General features: G+C 43.0%; 1 protein-coding gene and 1 non-coding gene across 4 annotated transcripts; one reads left to right on the forward strand and one right to left on the reverse strand.

Annotated features, from left to right (window-relative positions):
• The first annotated feature begins 276 nt into the window (after window positions 1–276).
• On the forward strand, window positions 277–11,877 carry LOC127571699 (protein rolling stone). Of its 3 annotated transcripts, XM_052018313.1 has the most exons (4): window positions 277–450; window positions 2,946–3,154; window positions 3,932–4,190; window positions 9,477–11,877. In XM_052018313.1, the coding sequence occupies exons 3-4, from the start codon at window positions 3,974–3,976 to the stop codon at window positions 10,016–10,018; spliced, it is 759 nt and encodes a 252-aa protein (XP_051874273.1). In that variant the 5' UTR covers window positions 277–450; window positions 2,946–3,154; window positions 3,932–3,973; the 3' UTR covers window positions 10,019–11,877. The 3 variants fall into 3 exon arrangements, with proteins under 3 accessions (XP_051874273.1, XP_051874271.1, XP_051874272.1); XM_052018311.1 differs by lacking the exon at window positions 2,946–3,154; XM_052018312.1 differs by lacking the exon at window positions 2,946–3,154 and having other exon boundaries at window positions 9,480–11,877.
• Window positions 7,839–7,909, reverse strand: trnag-ccc (transfer RNA glycine (anticodon CCC)). Its single transcript has one exon. It is a non-coding gene; the product is annotated as a tRNA-Gly (tRNA).
• Window positions 11,878–23,091: the final 11,214 nt, after the last annotated feature.

Consider the following 23,091-nt stretch of genomic DNA (forward strand, 5'->3'; position numbering starts at 1 on the left):
TAGTGTAAGAGGAATGATTTTGTCATCAGCTTCCAAGATCGGAAACGTGGGACTTAATGGGGAAAGTTGTTTAGCAAGATTCCAAAGTGCCTGATACACATCTGGGAAGTCTCTGCTATTCAAGATTCGCTGTTATTTCACATAAGGCTGGACGTTTTTTTTTCCCTTTTACAGCGAGGGAGGGGAAGCTGTGAGAGGGAGAAGTCAAACAACTGCCAGCATATTTTGCAGTGATATCAGTACTGAGTCATTCTTAACAAGTTCCAACTACCAGAACCAAATGCCTCCATATAAATACAGGGCAGGCTAATGCCAGGAGTCAGTGAGAGCGTTGCTCAGGCTGTTTAAAAAAAAATGGGATCTTCTTGGATCAAGCACCTTACGCAGGAGTTCACAGTGAAAAAGTTTTCCTTGAAGGCCAGGCAACCACAATTAATTCTGCAATCACAGGTAGGACAGAAGTTATATTTCCGTGGTATTAACAGTAAGCTGCTCAGTTTGTGATTTATCTAGAGCTCCTGACAGGTTTCAATGCCTGCAAATCTTTTCACCTGAAAGAAGACTACTGTAGCAGAGCTATATAGTTTTGAATTGATCAACCAGGTCAGAACCAGAATAGGGACGCAATGTGTTTTTGTGAGAATGTTTTGGGCATGTAATACTCTGTAAGTGGAAGGCAAGTTTACCTATTGCCCGTCCACTGGAAGTCAGCTGGGCAATGTGCAGCACCCCGACCTGAGGATGAGAGATGAGGCTTCTGCTTCTAAGCACCCTGAATCCCATGCCAAAACTAATTGCTAAGACTCTGATTTTCTCCGATGCTTTTCCCAGGCCAAAACTAATTGCAAAACAGATTTTCTCCAATGCTCTATGCAGAATATACTGGCCTTTAATTAAGAAGGCGGCATCCATCACAAAGGACCCTCACCATCTGGGACATGCCCTCTTCTTGTTACTACCATCGGAGAGAAGGTATAGGAGCCTGAAGACCCACACTCAGTGATTCAGGAACAGCTTCTTCCCTTCCGCCATCAACAGTCCATGAATCCATGAGCAATATTCATTATTCCTTTATTTTGCACTATTTATTTTGTAATTTATAGCAATTTTTATGCCTTTGCACTGTACTGCTGCTGCAAAACAACAAATTTCATGACATATATTTTTATCAGTCAGCGATAATAAACTTGACTCTGATTCAAAACTTAAATGCATAATTACCGATAATGGCCATGTGGTAATTAACCCTCACCCAATCTCGTTGCCATTGCCCACCACTGCTTTACACAACTGTACCACTCTCCACTGTCCATAGGCTGCATTCCATCAGCAGGCATCCCGATACCGTGAGTGCTCTGAAAGGTGACCTTTGTCTTTTAAAGGCAAAACTGAATGCAGCTGCAAAAGACTGGGGTGGGGGAACTCAGAGACTGAATTTGTGGCTGGCGATCTGAACAATGATTGATTGGATGAGAGAAAGAGTGAATCGAGGCTTTTGGGCATTGCAGTGAAAGTTTAGATGCAGTGAAGGAGAGATTTCCTGTTTCTGCAGAGTGGGTTGGAAACTCTCAGTCATAGAGTCATAGAGTAACACAGCACAGAAACAGGCCCTTTGGCCCAAATCGTCCGTGCCAACCAGGATGCCCATCTAAGTTAGTCCCATTTGCCTGGGTTTGGCCCATATCCCTCTAAACCTTTCCTATCCATGTACCTGTTCAAGTGCCTTTTAAATGTTGTTATTGTGCCTGCCTCAACCACTTCCTCTGGCAGCTTAGTCAAGAGGCAGTATGTTGAAGTGGTCACAGAAGTAATGTCAGGAGCCAATGCTCAAAGAGCATGGGTGTAGTGTGGGAAGAAGCTTAACGATCTGACAGGAGTTGTCAAGGTGGCCAAGTTCTGTATCACTGGCTTTATCAACTGCTCAATTCACACACCCCCTGTCTCCCATCTACCACAGGCCTCCATCAGAAGCACTCAGCCTTGCAGCTGATACGCTTCACTGTATCATCACATAATTGGCACTCTTGCGTGTCCCTGACCCACACTCCACAGCCTGTACTTGCCGTTCAACCATGACAGCCACATAACCCTTTCAGGACACTCACCGACATATTTCCCTCTAACTATCAGGAGATTATGGTAGACTCCGGTTGAACAGGGGAGAAGGGCTGAAGCATGTTCTATCACTGAACTCCTGGGGAAAGCAACGCTGACCATCGTGAGAAGGGGCATCGCAAAGGTCAAGGCCACCGAAGAGCCCGGAGGGATTGACATAATCCTCCTTCCCATTTCTTCCTCATCCTGACATACCTCTGAATCACCAGCTCCTCCCACTCCCAGCCCCCCGCCACAACCCAACCCTTGTCCCTTCTTCATTCCAGATCTCCAAGAATTGGAGCCCTGCCTGTCCAAGGAAAATGAGGAAGCCTTCAAGAGTGAAGAGACCTAGCCAGCCAGCTCCATGTTCAACACTGTGAATGTTTTGGAGGCTGTGGCAGAAGATGGGTCCATACATGGAGGAACACCAGTCACAAGTGCACAAAAGTCAGGGCGTAGGGAGAGGATGGCCAGAGGTCAAGGTTGCATACTCGATCTGCTGCAGGGGATACATGAGGACTTTGATGGGCCAGGCTACTGATGGATTTATACAACAAACGCTAGTTGAGGAGAGAACTGTGCCAAAAAGTCTGCCCACAATGCCAAAGAGTATGGAATAGTACAGCTCCAATTAGGCACAGAGGTGTGGCCCTCTTTTCCAACATGGGATACCTATACAAGTACACCAGCATCCAATGGCCTATATCCCAACTTCTGTTCCGGCAAAGACGGTTCCAGTTAAAAGCTTCAGGATTGCAATGTAATCTCTGACATTCAGATTGCTGTCACCAGCTGACACCAAAGTTCAAATGTGACCCACAATAGTCCAATGGTTTGTTATTCAACAGATCAACAAGACCACTGTGGTACTGCTTCTGGGGAATGCAGCAGCTCTAGTGGAGCACAGATCAGCAATCCTCTCTCAGGTTGGATACATCCCCGCAAACGCCTTGGCATTGTGTTAGCTGAACAGCTCTGGCCAAGGTGAAGCAGTCTGAAGTCTCAGAGCTGCTCAAGACATCCTCCGAGAGCACCTCTTGTTCCCTAAATTGAAGAGGTACAACTATACCACACGCACTGGATAAGCACGTCACTAGCACATTAGGAAAGATGGAGACACAAGGAAAACAAGCTCAAAGTAGATACAAAGAGGAATTCATTTGTATTAACTAATTAACATAAAATTATACTTTAATCTTTGTGTACAGATGGTTTCACTTCTGTGCCTTAGAAAGGGGACGGTAAAGGAAAAGGAAGGACTGTAAATAGAACACAATTTTGCTAGTAGCATGCAATGTGCACACATTACAATAAGTGCACATTTAACACCTTCAGCACAGCCAGGGACAATATTTACCCCTCTGTTTCTATCTGACAAGGTTCACACTGGAAACCCAATTTGAAAAAGATACCCTATTGGTGGCAGGCAGCCTGGAACTGTACCCATTATGAGTCGGTACCATTAGAAGAAAACCAGAAAGTTTAATTTCAGCTTGCAAGGGAGGCAGCAGAGAAAGGGGCAATACAAATGGAGACACAAGAGAGATTGCAGATTGTGGAAATCTGGAGCAACACACACAAAATGTTGGAGGAACGCAGCAGGTCAGGCAACATCTATGGGGGAAACGTCAACTGTTCATTTCCCTCCATAGATGCTGCCTGACCTGCTGAGTTCCTCCAGCATTTTGTGTGTGTTGTGGCCAGTTTCAACACTATTTGCGTTGTGTTGTGCCCATTATCAACACTATTTAGCAGTGATTATACTTCACCTTACTGATGGCACAAGTCCACTCTTGCCTCTTATTGAGTGAATGTTTTCCTTTCCAACTTTCAGTGGAGGATCCACTCGGTGGTCTGGTTGTTCTATCGAATTTTCATGGCAGCGTACAGCCTGATCTGGTGCATCTGCAGTGGCGTCCAGACCAACGATCTCAAGTGGTTCATCTTCCTCACCCACCTCACCTATACCATGCTCACCACCTACTTCAACTTGGCATTGGTCAATTTTATTTGCTACATAATTTTTGGACAAAGGAGGGAAACTCAAAACATCAAGGAAGCCTCCTTAGCAGAGTTGTCACTCTCCAGCCCAAGTAAGACAGTTTCCTATTTTTTTTAAATATATATTTTAACAATTATTGTTTTATGTTATTTTCCTGTTTTCACTTGTTTGGCTTCACTCTTAACTCACCCAGTGTTTCTGGTATATTTTCTTTAATATTGTGTTCAGTTCTGGTCGCATAGTGTTCAGTTCTGGTCGCCTCATTTTTGGAAGGATGTGGAAGCTTTAGAGAGGGTGCAGGGGAGATTTACCAGGATGCTGTCTGGATTGGAGAGCATGTCTTATGAGGATAGGTTGAGCAAGCTAGGGCTTTTCTCTTTGGAGAGGAGGAGGAGGATGAGAGGTGACTTGATAGAGGTGTACAAGATGATAAGAGGCATAGATCGAGTGGACAGTCAGAGACTTCTTCCCAGTGCGACAATGGCTAACACGAGGGGACATAATTTTAAGGTGACTGAAGGAAGGTATAAGGGGTAAGTTTTTTTACACAGAGAGTGGTGGGTGCGTGGAACGCACTGCCAGCAGAGGTTGTGGGGGCAGATACATTAGGGACATTTAAGAGACTTTTAGATAGATACATGAATGATAGAAAAATAGGGGGCTATGTGGGAGGGAAGGGTTAGATAGATCTTAGAGCAGGATAAAATGTCGGCACAACATTGTGGGCCGAAGGGCCTGTACTGTGCTGTAGTGTTCTATGTAACTATTCCTCATGACACTATCTTAATGTCAGTAACTTAAAAAATAAATTATCTATTGACATAGCTCCTCTAACATTGTAAATCAACACAAAGTATTTCATAGGAGCATTATCAAACCAATTTTGACACCTAGCCTCATATAAAGAGAAATGAGCAAAAGCATGATCAAAGAGATGGATTCAAGGAGCACGTTAAAGCAATCTAGGGAACTGAAGGTGCTTCGGGAAGGAATTCCAAAGTCTCAAGTATTGTTAGCTGAAACAACAGCCACAAATGATGAAGAAATTATATTTGGGGACGATAAACAGGTTTCAAAGAGGATTGTGGGGATGGTGGATTTTTACAGAGATACTGAAGAGCAAGTAGATGAAGAGATTTGTAAACAAGGGCAGACTTAATGAAGCAGATGGGTAGGCCCCAAAATGACAGAGTGGCAGGAGAATGAAGCATGTATAGTGAATGGAGCAGGCAAGTCTAGTGGGTAGAGCAGGCAGAGATAAGTGAGCTGGTAGGCTTTAACTGCATTTATTTTAACGCAAGGAGCCTTGCAGGTAAGACGGATGAGCTGAGAGCGCGGATCAGCGCTTGGGATTATGGGATTGTGGTAATCGCGGAAGCATGGCTGAGGGAAGGGCAGGAATCGCAGCTCAATGTTCCTGGGTATCGTATTTTCAGGCACGACAGGGGTGTTCCTAAAGGGGAGAAGGTGATCGGGGGTGCGGAGGGCATTACAGCAGTGCTCAGGAAGGATATCCTGGAGGGATCAGCAAAACCTATATGGGTAGAACTTAGAAATAAGAAAGGTCATTTTGTTGGGATTCTACTCCAAATAGTCAATGGAATTTGGAAGAACAAATATGTTGACATATAGCACTAGCTTGTAAATGCAATAGGATTATAGTAGTAGGTGATTTTAACTCTCCCAATGTTGACTGGGATTGCCTTTGTGTAATGGGCCTAGAAGGGGCAGAATTTGTTCAACGCATCCAGAAGGGGTTTTTCAAAGCAGTATGTTGAGAGTCCGACCAGGAAGGGAGTTGTACTCCTGGTTGTATTTTAGGGAATAAGGATGGGCAAGTGGTAGAAATGTCTGTGGAGAAACACTTTGCGAACAGTGACCACAATTCAGTAAGCTTTAAGGTAGTCATGGGAAAGGATAAGTTTGGACTTTAGACTTAAGGTCTTCAATTGGGTGAGGTCTGACTTCAATAGTATAGGACAGGACCTGGCAGAAGTAGATTGGGAGCAACTGCTGGAGGTAAAACCAACAGCTGATAAGTGGGAGGCATTCAAAAGCAAAATAGCAAGAATTCAGAGTCAGCATGTCCCAAGTAAGGGTAAGAAGCAAAGATGGTAAGATTAAGGAACCTTGGTTAACAAAGGAAATTGGGTGTTTGATCAGGAAAAAGGAAGCATATGTCAGGAATAGGAAATTGTTATCAAACAGGTCCTTTGAGATTTATAGAGGAGATGGGAGAGGTCTTGAGAAAGCAGTTAGGAAGGAAGTAAAAAGGGACATGAAATGGCCCCAGCCAACAGAGTTAAAGAGAATTCCAGAACCCTTTTAATAAATATATTATAAGCAAGAAGGTAGCTAGGAAAAGAGCAACTTCAAAAGGGAAGTGTTTGTATTGAGCCAGAGGATGTGTGTGGAGTCCTGAAAGAATATTTTGCATCAGTATTCAATTGGGAGAAGGATGGGGTGGATGGAGAGTTAGGGGAGGCATAGGCTGATAGTCTGGAATGTGTTTCAGGAAAGACCAAGTGCTAGAGACATTGACGCACATTAATGTGGACAAACCCCCAGGGCCTGGTGAAATCTTTCCCAGGGTATTATAGGAAGCAAGGGAGGAGACTGCTGGGACTGCTGGGACGGAGATTTTTGCATCATATTTAACCAGGAGTGAGGTTGGAGGCGAAGAGTGTGGAGTACACCAAGATTGGAGGGTAGCAAACCAAGATTGGAGGGCAGCTAACCTTGTTTCCATATTCAAGAAGTGCAGTAGGGATAAGCCAGGAGACTGAAGGCCAATGAGCCTTACATCAATAGTAGGGAAACTATCAGAAAAAATTCTTATGGTTAGGATATATGATCACTTGGAAAAGCAGGGTTTGATTAGGGGAAGTCAGCATGGTTTTGTGCATGGGAAATCCTGCCTCACAAATTTGAATAAGTTTTTTTTGAGGACGTTACTAAGAAAATTGATGAAGGCAAGGCAGTAGATATGGTATACATGGACTTTAGTAAGGCTTTTGGTCCCACACAATAGGCTGGTCCAGAAAATTAAGGCACAGGGGATCCAGGGTGTTTTGGCAAACTGGATCCAAAATTGGCTTGGTGATAGGAGACCAAGAGTAGTGGTGGATGGTTGTTTATCTGACTGGAAGTCTGTGACCAGTGGTGAACCACAGGGATCGGTGCTGGGATTTGTTGCTTGTCATATATGTAAATGACTTGGATGAGAACATCTGTGGTCTGATAAGTAAATTTGCTGATGACACAAAGTTTGGTGAAGTTGTAAATAGCAAGGTCGGTTGCCTAAGGATACAGAGGGACATAGATCAGCTGCAAAGTTGGGCAGAAGAGTGGCAGATGGAATTTAATTCAGAAAAGTGCGAGGTAATACATTTTGGTTCATCTAATACTGTCAAGACATATACAGTAAATTAAGATTAGGATTTCTTTATTAGTCACATGTACATTGAAACACACAGTGAAATGCATCTTCTGTGTAGAGTGTTCTGGGGGCAGCCCGCAAGTGTTGCCACGCTTCCGGCGCCAACATAGCATGCCCACAGCTTCCTAACCCGTACGTCTTTGGAATGTGGGAGGAAACCGGAGCACCCGGAGGAAACCCACGCAGACACGTGGAGAAATTACAAACTCCTTACAGACAGCTGTGGGAATTGAACCCGGGTCGCTGACGTTGTAATAGCGTTATGCTAACCGCTACACTATTGTGCCGTCTAAAACGTAGTGCACTGCCCGGGAATCGAACCCGGCTCACAAGAATGGGAATCTTGCATGATACCACTACACCAGCGGCACCATTTAGAAGCATTGATAAACAGAGGGATCGTGGGGTGCAAGTTCATAGCTCACTATAAATAGCAATATAGATGGATAGGGTCATGAAGAATGCATTTCGCTTGCTGTCATAGGCAGAGGTATTGAGTATAAGAGTCGGGACATCATGTTGCAGCTGTATAAGACATCAGTAAGGCTACATTTGGAACGTTATGTGCAATTCTGGTCACTACACTATGGAAAAGATGTAGTAGTGCTAGAAAGTTTGCAGAAGAGATTCACCAGGATGTTGCCTGGAATGGAAGCTTTAGTTACAAGGAGAGATTGGATAGGCTGGGATTGTTCTCACGGGAGCACAGGAGGCTGAGGGGTGAACTTATAGAGCTTTATTAAATTATGAGGGATATAGATATCACAGTCTTTTCCCCAGGGTAGGGGAGTCTAAAACTAGAAGACATAAGTTTAAGGTGAGAGGGGAAAGATTTAAAGAAGATCTGAGGGACAAGTTTTTCCACACAGAGGGTGGTGAGTATATGGAACAAGCTGCTCGAGGAGGTGATAGACGCAGGAGCAACCAGAACACTTAAAAAGTACTAGACAGTGACATAGATAGCAAAGGAATGGAGGGATGTGGGTCAAATGCAAACAAATGCGATTAGCATAGATAGGCATCTCGGTCAGCATGGACAAGTCGGGCCGAAGGGCCTGATTCCATGCTGTATGACTATAACTCCGTGACTTCATCCATCAACTAGGAACAAATAAATATCAATAAGTAGCAGGCAAATAGACTCAGCGCAAGTGGGGAGAGGGGTAGCAGAGACTGGGTGATTTGGGAGATTAGGCACACAGGGTAGAATGAAAAAGAGACTGGACAGAAAAAGCACAGGAATTGGCAAATATGGGGTTTCAGAAGCAGAAGAGATAAAACGGGGTAAGTCATACAATGAAATGGAGATAGCAACAGGTGAGAGAACAAAATGTGACCGTTCCTTTATCACAGATCATCCTCACCATCGCAACCAAGAAACAAACTGAGTTCCTTTTTAATCTATTTTGACCATCTGCCTCAATAACCCTTTGAGACTGCTTAGGTAACAACTCAATCATGCACATAACAGGAGGCTGGGTAAATACTTGAGGGAAAATGGAACAAAAACTTATAGCGCATTCAATAAAGTGAAAAGATACGTGTGTGGGGCATAATCACCTTGCAGTGACCTAGCAACCTTTGGCTGCTTTCTGCACTAAATTCTGTGCAATTCTGTTATATTTTGTATATTCTGCTTTGAAATCACAAATATCAATAGTTAATGGACTAGTAAGAGGGAACCAACAGTTTACTTCTCCCCCTCTCTTTCTCCCTTGTGATTTCAAAGCAGAATACACAAAATGTAACATAGAATGTGTTTGTCTTCCGTAAATTATAAAAATTTCTTTTGTTTTCACTTTAGGCACATGCAGGTCAGAGTTTATGTTACTTGCAGGAACATGTTTGAAATTCAAAAGATTTCTATGCTGCCTATTCAAGCAACTATTGAGATTCGATATTCAATTCTTCCATTTCCTTTTCATTTTTTTTTAAAAGCAGCCACAGATATCGAAGGTGGGAGCTCGTCCTGGACAATGAGGAAAGAATTCCATGCGCCGCCTTCAGTGCTGCAGCCCACCATTAGCATCCAGTGGGCTCTGCACAACTTGACCTGTGTGACCAGCCTCTATGTCACCGTCGCTTTCTGGAGCATTGACTATGTTCCAGGGGGAGCAGCCCCTGACTCCGTTAACATCAATGTGCACGTGGTAAACTCGGTGCTTGTGCTACTCGAGTTGGGCTTGACCGCGGCTCCCATTCACCTCGCCCACTTCATCTACGTCCTGCTCTACTGCCTGTCTTTCATCCTCTTCACCGTTGTTTACTGGGCGATGGGCGGCACCAACCTCAAGGGGGAGACGTTCATCTACAGGACGCTAGACTACGGCAAGAACCCAGGCGCTGCCACAGGCTGCATTGTCGGGAGCCTCTGCATCATCATGCCTCTCCTTCAGTTCCTGGTGTGGAATCTCCACCTCTTCAGGCGTCGCTTATCCTTCAGGCTCACGTGCAAGGATGGCGACGTGTCGCACTGTTAACCCAGCTGTGGATTGTCCCCCTCTCCAAAAACTGGATTGCAAAGTTGGGCCCAAACGCAAAAAGGGAAGAGTTATAACCACGTCAAACCTCAACGTGCAGAATGGGGCTACAACATTATTCAGCCACATTGTGAATTCTTTTCTCCAACATCATTAGTTTAACCTGCTTTGCCACTGTGCTGTCCTTTAACTGATCATGCATAAAGACTGTTCAGTTTCTAAGCCAGTGTACATATGGTGCAATGGCATGACTGAAATCATAGGTATTTGTACCATTGCTTCAAGCAAAGTAAAAGATTGGATTTCCTAGAGGTGAAACACAAAGCTGTGTTTATAATTTCTCCACATGACTTAAAGACTTGCATTGGACTTAATAAATGTTATGGAGTTGGGCTGCTACCAAGATGCAGCTGAAATGTCCAGATGAAGGGTCTTGACCCAAAACGTCGACCGTCCATTTCCCTTCACAGATGCTGCCTGACCTGTTGAGTTCCTCCAGCATTTTGTTTGTTTGACCAAGATGCAGTCACCCATTGAGTGAGGCATGTTTGTATATTGGAAAGAGCAGCTGCTGAAGCCCTCTCCACCCCCAGCCTCCACAAGAAATGTTGCCAAGAAATTTGGTCAATGACAGAGACATTGCCATTACAATCTTCTCCACAGCCAGAAGATACATAAGCCACAGAGAGCCTGAGCCAAAGCAAGCTATTCACACCCGGGAATATACTACAACCAAATTATACTGGACTCTGCCAGCTCGAGAATTTTGTGGGTTGGCAGACAAACATGTGCGGGAAAGGAAAACAATTTCAAAAGGGAAAAAAAAATACATAAACATTGTAGACCTTCCTTATAATTGCTTAACGTAGCTTCAAGGATCATGCTGCCCTCTACACACAGAAGCAATAGGAGCAGAAGCGGGCCGATAGCCACTTGATCCTGCTTTGCTCCTGGGTGATCAATGGCCTCATCCACTTTCCCATCCGATCCCCATATCCAAACATCAAATAGTATAAAACATTGATGCCACAAATAACTGGGTCTCTAAACCTCGACTGGGTAGCAGGATATCTTAACTGGGAGCCTTCCCCAATAAACTGAGTGTTCATTCATCAGCAAGCTCACCACCGCTGACACAACCTGGGCACCTGAAGTAGCAAGGAGGGAACTGAAAATGCCTGCCTCGGACAGGTACCCACCATTCATGGAACTCACTTTTGAGAGTCATATCTGGAGGGTGGAGAACTAGGGGAATGAAACGCTCACAATGGAATTGAATTTTGTTACATTGATTAATGGCAGACAGGTATTACTGGCAGGACCACCATTTAATGCTCACCCTTACATGCCATTGAAAAGGTTGTGGTGAGCCAACTTCTTGAACTACAATAGTCCTTGTTGTGAGGCTACTTTCACAGTAGTGTTTCACAGCAAAGTCCAATATTTAGACCCAGAGACAATGAAGGAACAGCAATATACTGTATCTCCAGGTCTGCTGAGTGACTTAGAGGGGAAGCTGCAGGTGACCGTGTCCCCATGCACCTGTTGCTCTTACCTTTCTAGGTGGTGGATACTGAACATTGGGAGAGTACAATATATAACTAAGCAGGAGCAGAGAGAATGAATCACCTCTGTAAGAATGTTTTACCATTGTATTCTGTCCCCAATTCCAGGGGCAATATTCATATATGTATCTGGTTCAACTTCCTTTTTGTACCTACAATACTGTGTACTCATTTTCAAACATGTACTCAATCATGTTACCACTCAAGTATATCAAATGTTTGTACAGAATCCTTTAAAGTATATTGTATTATCATTCCACAATCCAAATTATGTGCTTCCTAATAAATATTATATGTGCGTTTTGTGAAGGATAGTCATGGCTGGTTCACTATGAGTCTGCAGTATGGTATTTGTGGATGGTTAGCTAGAACGTTACTCTGTCCTGGCTTTTAGTGTCAATGATCATTCATTGAAAATAAATAGGGGACAAAGCTCAAATAATAACATTCTATAATAAGGGGAGGGGGGAGAGGGAAAGGAAAAGAAAGGAAGAATATTTAATGTTGTATGCTGATTTCACCAAGAGGGTTTCTAAAAATATTGGAGTGCTATGTGTATAATATATTGTAGAATCTATTTAAAGAAAAAAAAAGCCTGCATTTACATAGCACCTCAGAACATCCCAGAGCATTTACAGTTCATGATGACATTTTGAAGTGTAGCCAGGCCAATAATGTGGGAGACTTTGCAGTCAATAAATACAAGCTCCCACAAAGAGCAACCAGGCAACTGTAGTCAGTGGTAAAGTTATTGGTATTGGTTTACTATTGTCACATATACCAAGATAGAGTGAAAAGCTTTGGTTTGCGTGCCACCCAGGCAGATCATGCCAGACGTAAGTGCAACAAGGTAGTTAAAAAGTCCAACGAGGTAGTAAAGATTGAAAAGTCAGTAGTTCTCAGGACACCAGTTAAAACATAGACGTATTACTTTGAAATAAAGGCACAATTTTTTTGAGTGCTCCTTATGGGGTAAATGGAGCCTCATTTCAAAACTGCATCTACAAGACAGCAGCTCGGGCAGTGCAGCATTCTCTCAGCATCGTTCTGGACCTTTATTGAATTAAACCCTCAACTTCCTGGAGCTGGACTTGAATCCATAAACTTCTATCTGAGAGAGAAAAGAATTACCCACCGTGTAACAAACAATCTGCTGGAGGAACTCAGTGGGTCGAGCAGCATCTGTGGGAGGTAAGAAATTGTTGAGGTTTCAGGTCAAAACCCTGCATCAGGATCCAAAACATTTACAATTCCTTTTCTCCCACAGATGCTGCTCCAGCAGATTGTTGCTCCAGATTCCAGCATCAGCAGTCTCTTGTGTCTCAATTACCCACTGTGTTCCGGCTGGCATCTACAACATTGAATTGAATAATATGAATTACTTGCAAATTGTAATCTAAAATAAAACAATTTGTAATCTAATCCCTTTTATTTATAATCCCCAGATCACGGAGGATATCATACAAGTGAATTTGATATTGCCTCAGTAATCCTGTCTGGATCATTAACATGTCTAACCTTTAGTGTGTACGCATAAAAGTCTATAGCATTAAGGAGATAAGATAAGATAAGATAAGATAAGATATTTTTACTAGTCACATGTACATAGAAACACACAGTGAAATACATCTTTTTGCATAGTGTTCTGGGGGCAGCCCACAAGTGTCGCAACGCTTCTGGCGCCAACATAGCATGCCCACAACTTCCTAACCCGTGCGTCTTTAGAATGTGGGAGGAAACTGGAGCACCCAGAGGAAACCCACGCAGTCACAGGGAGAACGTACATACTCCTTACAGACAGTGGCCAGATTTGAACCCAGGTCACTGGCGCTGTAAAGCGTTACGCTAACCACAACACTAATGTGCCTGGTGCAGTAATGATAATGTTCTATGTGAGGTTTTTGCAAGGAACTGCCATAACCTCAGAAGTATAACTGTTGAATCCCTGGGGAAAATGATGTAAATATCATGTGGGCAATGGGTCCAAAGTTTACAAGCAAACGGTAATGACTGACAGGAAAACCAATTGGTCTATAAGACTCCCCAGCCAATTCCACTCTTCCCCCAATACCCCATCCCGCCAGCCTCTTATGGTTCCCACAGCAATATACTTTCCTAAGAGACAGAAGATCTAAAGTGAGAAACAGAGTCACGAGGTGAAAACAAATCGGGGAAGTTTCTCTCCAATTCTCCACCAAAAACCAAGGAGCGTTTACTAGGGCCTTCATCTCAGGGAGCTCCAATGATTCAAGGCTGCAGCTCACTACCACTTTCAAAAGAGAAATTAGGGGTTGGGTCATAAATACTGGCCTGACCAATGACTTCCACACCTCACAAACATACAAATTAGGAGCAGGATTAGACCCCAAATTTGTGATTGAATAGTGAAAAAGAATTCTCCTCCCATCCCCAATTCCCCCTCTTGCCTGTTCTATAATTCAGCAGCGAGAGAGGATGCTCCATTCAGCCAATGAAAATGAATTATTCCTTGCTGGGAGTACTGAAGGCTTTAGCAAAGCTCCCTGGTGCCAAGATTTCAGACAAGTGAGATTGAAAACATGTGCACTGGGCTCAGATCTGGAAAGACCATGGACGCATAATCTCTTGCTCCCAGTAATGATCAACCCAGAGATCAGTGAATGATTATTACTGGCAAAGATCTTATTGACGGAAAAAAGCTGGAAATACATAACAGAGCAGACATCATCCACAAAGAGAAAGAGCAGGTTAATGTTTGGATTGTTAACATGTCAATTTTTTTGATGAAAGGAAATACAAACCTTTATAACTGCTGACTGCAATGGCAGAGATATTTCCAGCAGTGGCAGTTTCCCCATTTCTTTTTATTTTACTTTTATTCCACATGAATGGCCTCTTCTATACATTGCACCTCACACGTGCAGTTCAAACTGTCCCTCTCGCTCCACATTAAACAGCATCAGCTTGCCCGAGTTGCTATTCTGATAACAACTAAGCCAAGCTCTCACTTTTTAACGTGGTAAAGCTGCTGCCTCACAGCTCCAGTGACCCGGCATCCACCCTGACCTCCGGTGCTGTCTGTGGAGTTAGCAAGTTCTCCCTGTGACCGGGTGGGTTTCACCAAAGCGTACAGGTTGCCTCTGGACCACGTGCAGGTCAGTAGGTTAATTGGCCGCTGTGAATGAACTTGTGTGTCGGTGAGTGGGAGGAATCAATGGGAACGTGAGGGATATAGTCACAGGGGAAATTAGTGGGAGAATGGACTTGCTCTGTGAGAGTCAGGACACGAATATAGAAGTATGCATAGAATTGAGAGTATGTGATTTGAAGCTTCAGGCCTGCTCAGCCGTTTATCAAGATAATGGCTAATCTCTCTGTAACTTTAGCTCCACATTCCCATCAATCCATAGCAACCTTTCAAACCCTTGTTTTTCATGAATCCATCCACCTTTGCTTTAAAAATATTCCATCTCTGTTTCCAATGCCCTTGGAAAAGACTTCAGAAGACTTCCAATGACCGTCAAAGAAAAAAATGCACCTCACATCTGTCTTAGAGGGGTGACCCCTCATTTTAAAACAGTGACTCCTATTTCTAGATTGTTTTATATGAGGAAACATACTCTGCACATCATGAGATGCTGGAGGAACTCAACGGGTCAGGCAACATATATGGAGGGAAATGGACAGTCGACGTTTCGAGTCAAGACCCTTCATCTGGACTGATCTGGTCCAGATGAAGTGTCTCAACCTGGACCGTCAACTGTCCATTTCCCTCCACAGATGTTGCTTGACCCGCTGAGTTCCTCCAGCATCTCATGTGTTGGTCCAGACTCCAGCATCTGCAGTCTCTTGTACTCATCACCTTGTACAGACCCCTTGGGTTCAACTGGCGCAGTACTGTGAGAGTGCTGCTTTGTTGGAAGTGCAGTTCTTCTGGTGAATCATACAAAGAAGCTCCCATATCGTCCATTTTCAGTGGATATGAAAGATCTCAATAAAACCCATATTAATCAATAGGTAATCTGACCATTCATTGCCATACTGGATAGGCTGACTAAGATTTACAAAGTCCTTTACAGTGCACATGAAGCAACTTGAAGCATTTCAAAGAGAAATGATAAAAATCAACATAAATCCAGACCATGCTGTGGAGCAGGAAATGTTCAGAGATGTGCCAGACTCCAAGAATTTAAAATTCATTTTGAAACCTTTGCAGCAACCATTCACTGGGGATTTAATTAATGTGGCCTTTATTTCGATTTGTTTGGTTTTTAGTCCTAAAAATGATCAGAGATGGGAGGCGAAGATAACTTGTCCATCAGCCAAGAAGCACCCAGTCAGTATTGTCTGCTCTCCAACCTGCTGTGAGTGGGCGGGGACAAAAGGACAGTGGCAATGTGTTTGGAGAAAAGAGGTCATGTGATGAAAACTCCAGGAACGCTTTCAAGCAGAGTTGGCAATCCATATTTACGTACAGAAAACTTTATCCCCTTCAGAAGATATATACAAAACGCTATATTCCTGTATTTGTCCTGATTCTGAGTTTATGTTTCTGTCAGTTAACACAGACTTCATTGTGTATGAAACGAACACTGGATGAGGCTCTAGAATGGGCTGATCTTTGGGAGCTGGTGTATCGGATAACACGGATACATTTAAGGCACGTTTTAATCACACAAGGGAGAGATGAATATAAACATGAGTTAATAGATTCAATGAAGGAGGAGGTTCATGTGGATCGTATGTGTTGGCAGGGATTGTTGGGTTACATGATCTATGGTTTAAATGCTGCTGTACTATGTGATAGTACATTCTTTTCACTTTCATTTGGTGATGACCAAAAAAATTATATTTCATGGGATTTTATGCAAGTTTTCAAATAACATATCATACATTTTTCCATTATTCTGTGGAGACTCCAAACCAGATGTCTTGACTGCACTCTTAAACATGGAATTTCCACTAGGACAGCCACTTGGTGTTACAAAGGAGAATAACAATTTTTTTTAATAAATTACATAGTAATGAAACAATATAATTGAATGCCTGTCAGCCAGCTGTCTTCTGAAATCAGGGAAAAACCCTGGAATCATTTAAGGAACAATTAGATGTGGTGATGCAAGAAAGGCACTGTAGACATTTTTTCCAGGAATGATTAACAAGAGAAGCTTTCCCCATCCCCTTCCTACTCTGTGATCTAATGAATTCATACTTTCTTTAGCAAGTGTAACAATCTCAAAATTTCATTCGTCACTTCTTACCTCTGGGAATAAAATAGCATTCTCGTCTCTTTTTGTCAAAGAAACCATTCAACCCCTGGTGCTATAAACTAAGTATAACAATGTATTTGGATCTGCCTTCATGTCACAGGTGAGCTTTAGCTTGTGATTTTCCAACATTTGTGAATGGGTTTAATAAGGTAAATGCAAAAGGTATTTCGACCTGCAGACAAGACCAAGAATCTGGAGTCAGATGTATATTAATCTAATTGAGAATTTGGAAGAAGAGTGGTGAGAATGTACAACTTGCAACTTCATGATAATTTTCAGGCAAACAACAAAGATACATTTAAAGCAGAGCTGGATAAACATATGAGGAAGATAGAAGGTAAATTGGTTTATTATTGTCACATGCACCAAGGTCATAATCAAAGACCCCACCCACCCGGGTCATTCTCTCTTCTCTCCTCTTCCATCAGGTAGAGATACAAGAGCCCGAGGGCACGTACCACCAGACTTAAGGACAGCTTCTACCCCACTGTGATAAGACTATTGAACAGTTCCCTTATACAATGAGATGGACTCTGACCTCACGATCTACCTTGTTGTGACCTTGCACCTTACTGCACTGCACTTCCTCTGTAGCTGTGACACTTTACTCTGTACTGTTACTGTTTTTACCTGTACTACATCAATGCACTCTGTACTAACTCAATGTAACTGCACTGTGTAATGAATTGACCTGTACGATCGGTATGCAAGGCAAGTTTTTCACTGTACCTTGGTATAAGTGACAATAATAAACCAATACAGTGATAAACTTGTCTTGCATACCATTCATACAGATTAATTCATTACACAGTGCATTGAGGTAGTACAGGGTAAAACAATAACAGAAGACAGAATAAAGTGTCACAGCTACAGGTGGACAACAGTGCGGGTAGACAATAAGGTGCGAAGTCATAAGGAGGTAGATTGTGAGGTCAAGAGTCCATATTATCATACTAGTGAACCATTCAATAGTCTTATAACAGCGGGATAGGAGTTGTCCTTGAGCCTGGTGGTACGTGCTTATAGTGTTATATTGACAGGGCAACAAACAATCTGCTGGAGGAACTCAGTGGGTTGAGCGGTATCTGTGGGGTAAAAGGAATTGCCAATATTTTGGGTCAAAACCCTGTATCAATCCTGGATTGACTGCTGAGTTCCAGCAGACTGTTTGATGACCCAGATTCTAATATCTGCAGTCTCTTGTGTCTCTGCTACATTGATGGGTTCAGATGATATGGTGGAATATGATATAATATGGTGATATTGGGTTGTATCAGCTCACCTTGGTCTATATTGCTCCACATCAACCACAATAGGCCACAACAGCCCAGATTTTCTATATTGGTCACCTTGGTCCATTTCAACCCAAACTGGGCTGTTTCAGCCCCTACTGGTTCATAACAGGCCTCATTAATCCACACCAATCCACATCAATCTCCATTGGGCCTCAATGAAACTCATGTGCTACTGATCAATCCCATCAAACCTTTCTAAGATTTTAGTAACCCTCTGTCAGTCTGAAACTTCTCCTCACGTAGCCTGATATCATTCCAAGGTTAAAGTTCCTTCCACTGAGACTGTGATACTGGGTCTTTCCTGCACCAAAACCCTGGAATGATCTACAACACTGCAAACAACATTTTAGCCAATTCCAAAGAGTAGCATAAACAAGAACCCAAATTAAGAGATATGTTTAGGATCACAGGAAAAGGACTCTATCCACCATCATCCCCCTCATATGCTTGAAAGAAAATTATCTGTGAGATTAACTGAGCAACTCTACCGATGTCCTTACAATGAGTGCACTAGTCTGGTCCTTGACCAAGTCTAAGTCAAGGCTCGTGTAAGCTCCTTTGTGGTCTCTTTAGTCTCTGATTATCGAAGCTTTACCTGGAACTTATCCACAATATACAAGTCTATTATCTAATTCCAAATCCATACTCCTAGTGGATAATTTCCCTGCAGTTCTCAATTTAAAATGTTGAATACAAGGTTAATAGCAGGACTCTTAGCAGTGTGGAGGAAAAGAGGGATCTTGGGGTCCACATCCATACATCCCTCAAGGTTGCCATGCAAGTCGATAGGGTTGTTAAGAAGGTGTATGGAGTGTTGGCCTTCATTTGTGGGGCATTGAGTTCAAGAGCCACGAGGTGATGTTGCAGCCCTATAGAACTCTGGTCAGACCATACTTGGAGTATTGTGTTCAGTTCTGGTCACCTCATTATAGGAAGGATGTGGAAGCTTTAGAGAGGGTGCAGAGGAGATTTACCAGGATGTTGCCTGGATTGGAGAGCATGTCTTATGAGGATAGGTTGAGCGAGCAAGGGATTTTCTCTTTGGAGAGAAGGAGGATGAGAGGTGACTTGATAGAGGTCTACAAGATGATAAGAGGCATAGATCAAGTGGACAGTCAGAGACTTTTTCCCAGGGTGACAATGGCTAACATGAGGGGACATAATTTTAAGGTGGTTGGAGGAAGGTATTAGGGGGATGACAGAGGTAAGTTTTTTTTTACACAGAGAGTGGTGGGTGCGTGGAATGCACTGCCGGCAGAGGTTGAGGGGGAAGATACATTAGGGGCACTTAAGAGACACTTAGATAGACACATGAATGATAGAAAAATACAGGGCTATGTGGGAGGGAAGGGTTAGATAGATCTTAGAGCAGGATAAAATGTCGGCACAACATTGTGGGCCAATGGGTCTGTACTGTGCTATAGTTTTCTATGTTCTATGAATTGATCAGTGCTGTGGGAGAGAGCCACGATTACACGCCCAGACATTTGTGTGGGGCAAGAACCAATGGTGTGGTGTGAAAGCAGTTGTCTTACCCTCACATTGTGCTTGGAACAATCAATTTCACGCTTGATGTAACTACTGTCCGACCACTCAGGAATTAAATCTGTAACTTATTCAAAGCAAGATGTTCTTTCAAATAAATTTGGCCAGGAATATGCTGCAGTCCCTGTATGTTTAGCTGCAGGTTGTTCAATGGGATGAAAAATCGTGCTGTCTAATGCTGTCTGTGTGGAGTATCCATGTTCTCTCTGTGACCATGTGGGTTTCCAGATTCCCCCCCCCCCCCCCCCAACATCTCAAAAAACACATGGATTGGCAGGCTACTTGGCCACTGGAAAATGCCCCTGGTATAGCTGAGTGTTGACAGGAATGGATTACAGGGAAGATTAGGGGAGGAGTGGCTTTGCTCCGTGAGCAACTTGGACTCATTGAGCCAAATGGCCTCCTCCCTGTTTGTATGGAACTATATAAATGTATCATTCAATGGCTCCTGAACCACAAATCAAATGTATTTAGATTTCCCATTCTCATACTTGTGCCAAATGAACTGTGCAGGCTTGAAGGTTTTTAAAAGACTGCTTCCTCATTATGGGTTGGACAAAAATTCAGTGCACAAAATAACAATAGATTGGCAAGTTAGCATTGTTCTACAATATAATGCAGTTGTCCATCATTTTGAATCAAGCAGCACAAAAGGAACTAGAAACTAGGAATGTAATACTCAGAAGAGCAGGACTTGCTTTAAGCTGCAATGAATTTACAACAGCTAACTTTCCTACTTTGCCCCTAGTTCCTGTATCTCGAGTGGCAACTCACCTACATACTTCCCAACTGCACATTCTGAATTCTACACTGGTCATTCTGCTCTCAGTTAAATAAAATGAAGCCCATTGATGCCAAAAGATTTATCCTTCAAACAGAATATACCCTTATTATAGCTAAATAAATGCCATCTATCAAACTAATGATCTCGTAACTTTTCAGCAAGTCTTTAGAGGCCATTAGGGTTCAGTGGAGAAGAAGAACTCATCATCTAAATAGCTAGCCATAACAGCAGAAGACTTCTAAGTACTCCTCCACATTAATTCATGTAATTCTTCACTGCATGGGTGTTAAAGTGAATGTTTCAGCTCACCCACTCAAATCAAGTAAATCGTGTAAAACATTTCTCATTGTTCCCCTCAAAAACCCACTTGTGCTGATGTGCAGTTCCCTTCCAGTTCCCTTGGACCTTCTGTTCACCAACACACTCTACCTCACCACCTAAATCCTTAGCAGTAAAACTAAAAGCCCTCTCCTTCATAAATTTACCACTGAGTGACTGGAAAGTGGGCATCATTCAAGACCAGCAAGAGTTGCCCATTCCTTGAATGGCATACCTTGCTCGGCCATTTAAGAGCAACAATATTGCTTTGGATCTGGAGTCACGTATAAGCCAGACCAAGCAAACTTGGCAGGTTTCCTCCCTAAACTGCCATTAAAAACCTGGACCTACAATCCAGTAGTTTCTTCATTACGAATACTGTTTTTTATTCCATTAATTATTGCACTGCACGACTGCTGTGGGAGGCTTTGAACTCATCCAGACCTCTGGATTGGCTTTCCCAGTGTCAAAATCACACGCTACCCTACACCATGTGGATTCGACTATAATAGCAGTGTATATATATTTCACCTTTTTCGTATTAAAATCCCAAGGTCCTTCATCTACATAACCAGACACAAATAAACAGCAAGCTAAAGACAACACAGAAACAGGTAATCAAAATCTTCATCACAGGTGGGTGTTAAGCTGCCTCTTAAAAAGAGAACAAGAAGTGGAGATGTGAAGAAAATTCAAGTAGAAATTCCGGTGCTTAGGCCTCAACATTGGTGGCTCTTTCATCAACCATCTATCAGTGCATCTCCCATCTCTCGGTAGAGTTCCTCACCCATCTCCAGAGTTTGTTCAGCCTCTTTGGAGGTTGTACAATTCCAACAGCGTCCACCCTCCCTTGTTTTGGATTTGTGAATGCTTCCCAGAATGCACTGGTGAAGATATTATTGGATTAAATGTTTTGAGATCCAAGACCAATCAAATTCTATCAAAATAAAAAGATGCACACACAGCAATGTTACATGGACTACATGCAAACTGTACAAGGGTACCATCGAAACAGACCTGACAATAATACAATACTTTGACCTTTCACCTCCATACGAAATTTAGCAATCTCCATTTTAAGCAAGCAAAAGTGAAATAGTTGAAAAAACAGCTTCCATGATGCCACAAGTTTAAGGTGCTAGGGAGTAGGTATAGAGGAGATGTCAGGGGTAAGTCTTTTACTCAGAGAGTGGTGAGTGTGTGGAATGGGCTGCCGGCAATGGTGGTGGAGGCGGATACGATAGGGTCTTTTAAGAGACTTTTGGATAGGTACCTGGTGCTTAGAAAAATAGAGGGCTATGGGTAAGCCTAGTGGTTTCTAAGGTAGGGACATGTTCGGCACAGCTTTGTGGGCCAAAGGGCCTAAACTGTGCTGTAGGATTTCTATGTTTCTATGACTTCAGGATCCCTCAACGCAGTCAAAGTATTTTGAAGTACATTTCTTTGCTCCAATGTAGGAAATATGGTAACCAATTTAAGCACAGCAAGCTCTTAAAAAACTAATAAGGTAGTGACCAAATATTCTGTTTTAATTATGTGGTTTGAGGGATTACGGTTGACCCAAGACATCAGAGAACTCCCCAGCTCTTCTACATTCCAGTGGCATTGGATCATTTTTGAGTACCAAGTGAGCAAAGAAAGCATGGTTTTAATCTCCTATTCAGAAGACACATCTCCCTCAGTACTGCACTGGAGTGAGGAAACATTAGTGCCTCTTTTTAATCCCAACCACCTCCAGTGGAACTTCACGACTCTGACATTATGTCAATTGACTTTAATGAGGTTCAGAAGAGGGAATGCAAACAAAGGAAAAACACAAGGCTACATTTGTACCTTGCCCTCCATAGGAAGAAGCCCCAAGGCGCTTCACAAATATTTACACCAGTCCACAGAAAGAAAGGGAGTGGTGACCAAAGCCTTGGTTCAAGCAAGGTGTTTCAGGAAGAGTTTGGAAAACAAGGATGGAGATCAGAATGTGTCAACGTTAGAAGTGAAGGACCTGAGATCCAGAGAGCTCGAAATAGGCTCAATCCAAGGAAATCAGATCATTTACCTGCCCTCCTAACTCAAGGGCAGTTCAGATCAATTATTACCCCCTATGGCCAAGAAAGCACACCAGCGCCTCTACTTCCACAGAAGGCTAAGGAAATTCGACATGTCCCCGATGATTCTTACCAATCTTTACAGATGCACCATAGAAAGCATCCTATCCAGATGCATCAAAGCTTGATATGGCAACTGGTCTGCCCTGCAAGAAATGGCAGAGAGTTGTGAACGCAGCCAACACAAACCATCCACACAACCTCCACTGACTCAG

The sequence above is a fragment of the Pristis pectinata genome, chromosome 6, assembly GCF_009764475.1.
Source record: "Pristis pectinata isolate sPriPec2 chromosome 6, sPriPec2.1.pri, whole genome shotgun sequence".
NCBI classification, from domain to species: Eukaryota; Metazoa; Chordata; class Chondrichthyes; order Rhinopristiformes; family Pristidae; genus Pristis; species Pristis pectinata.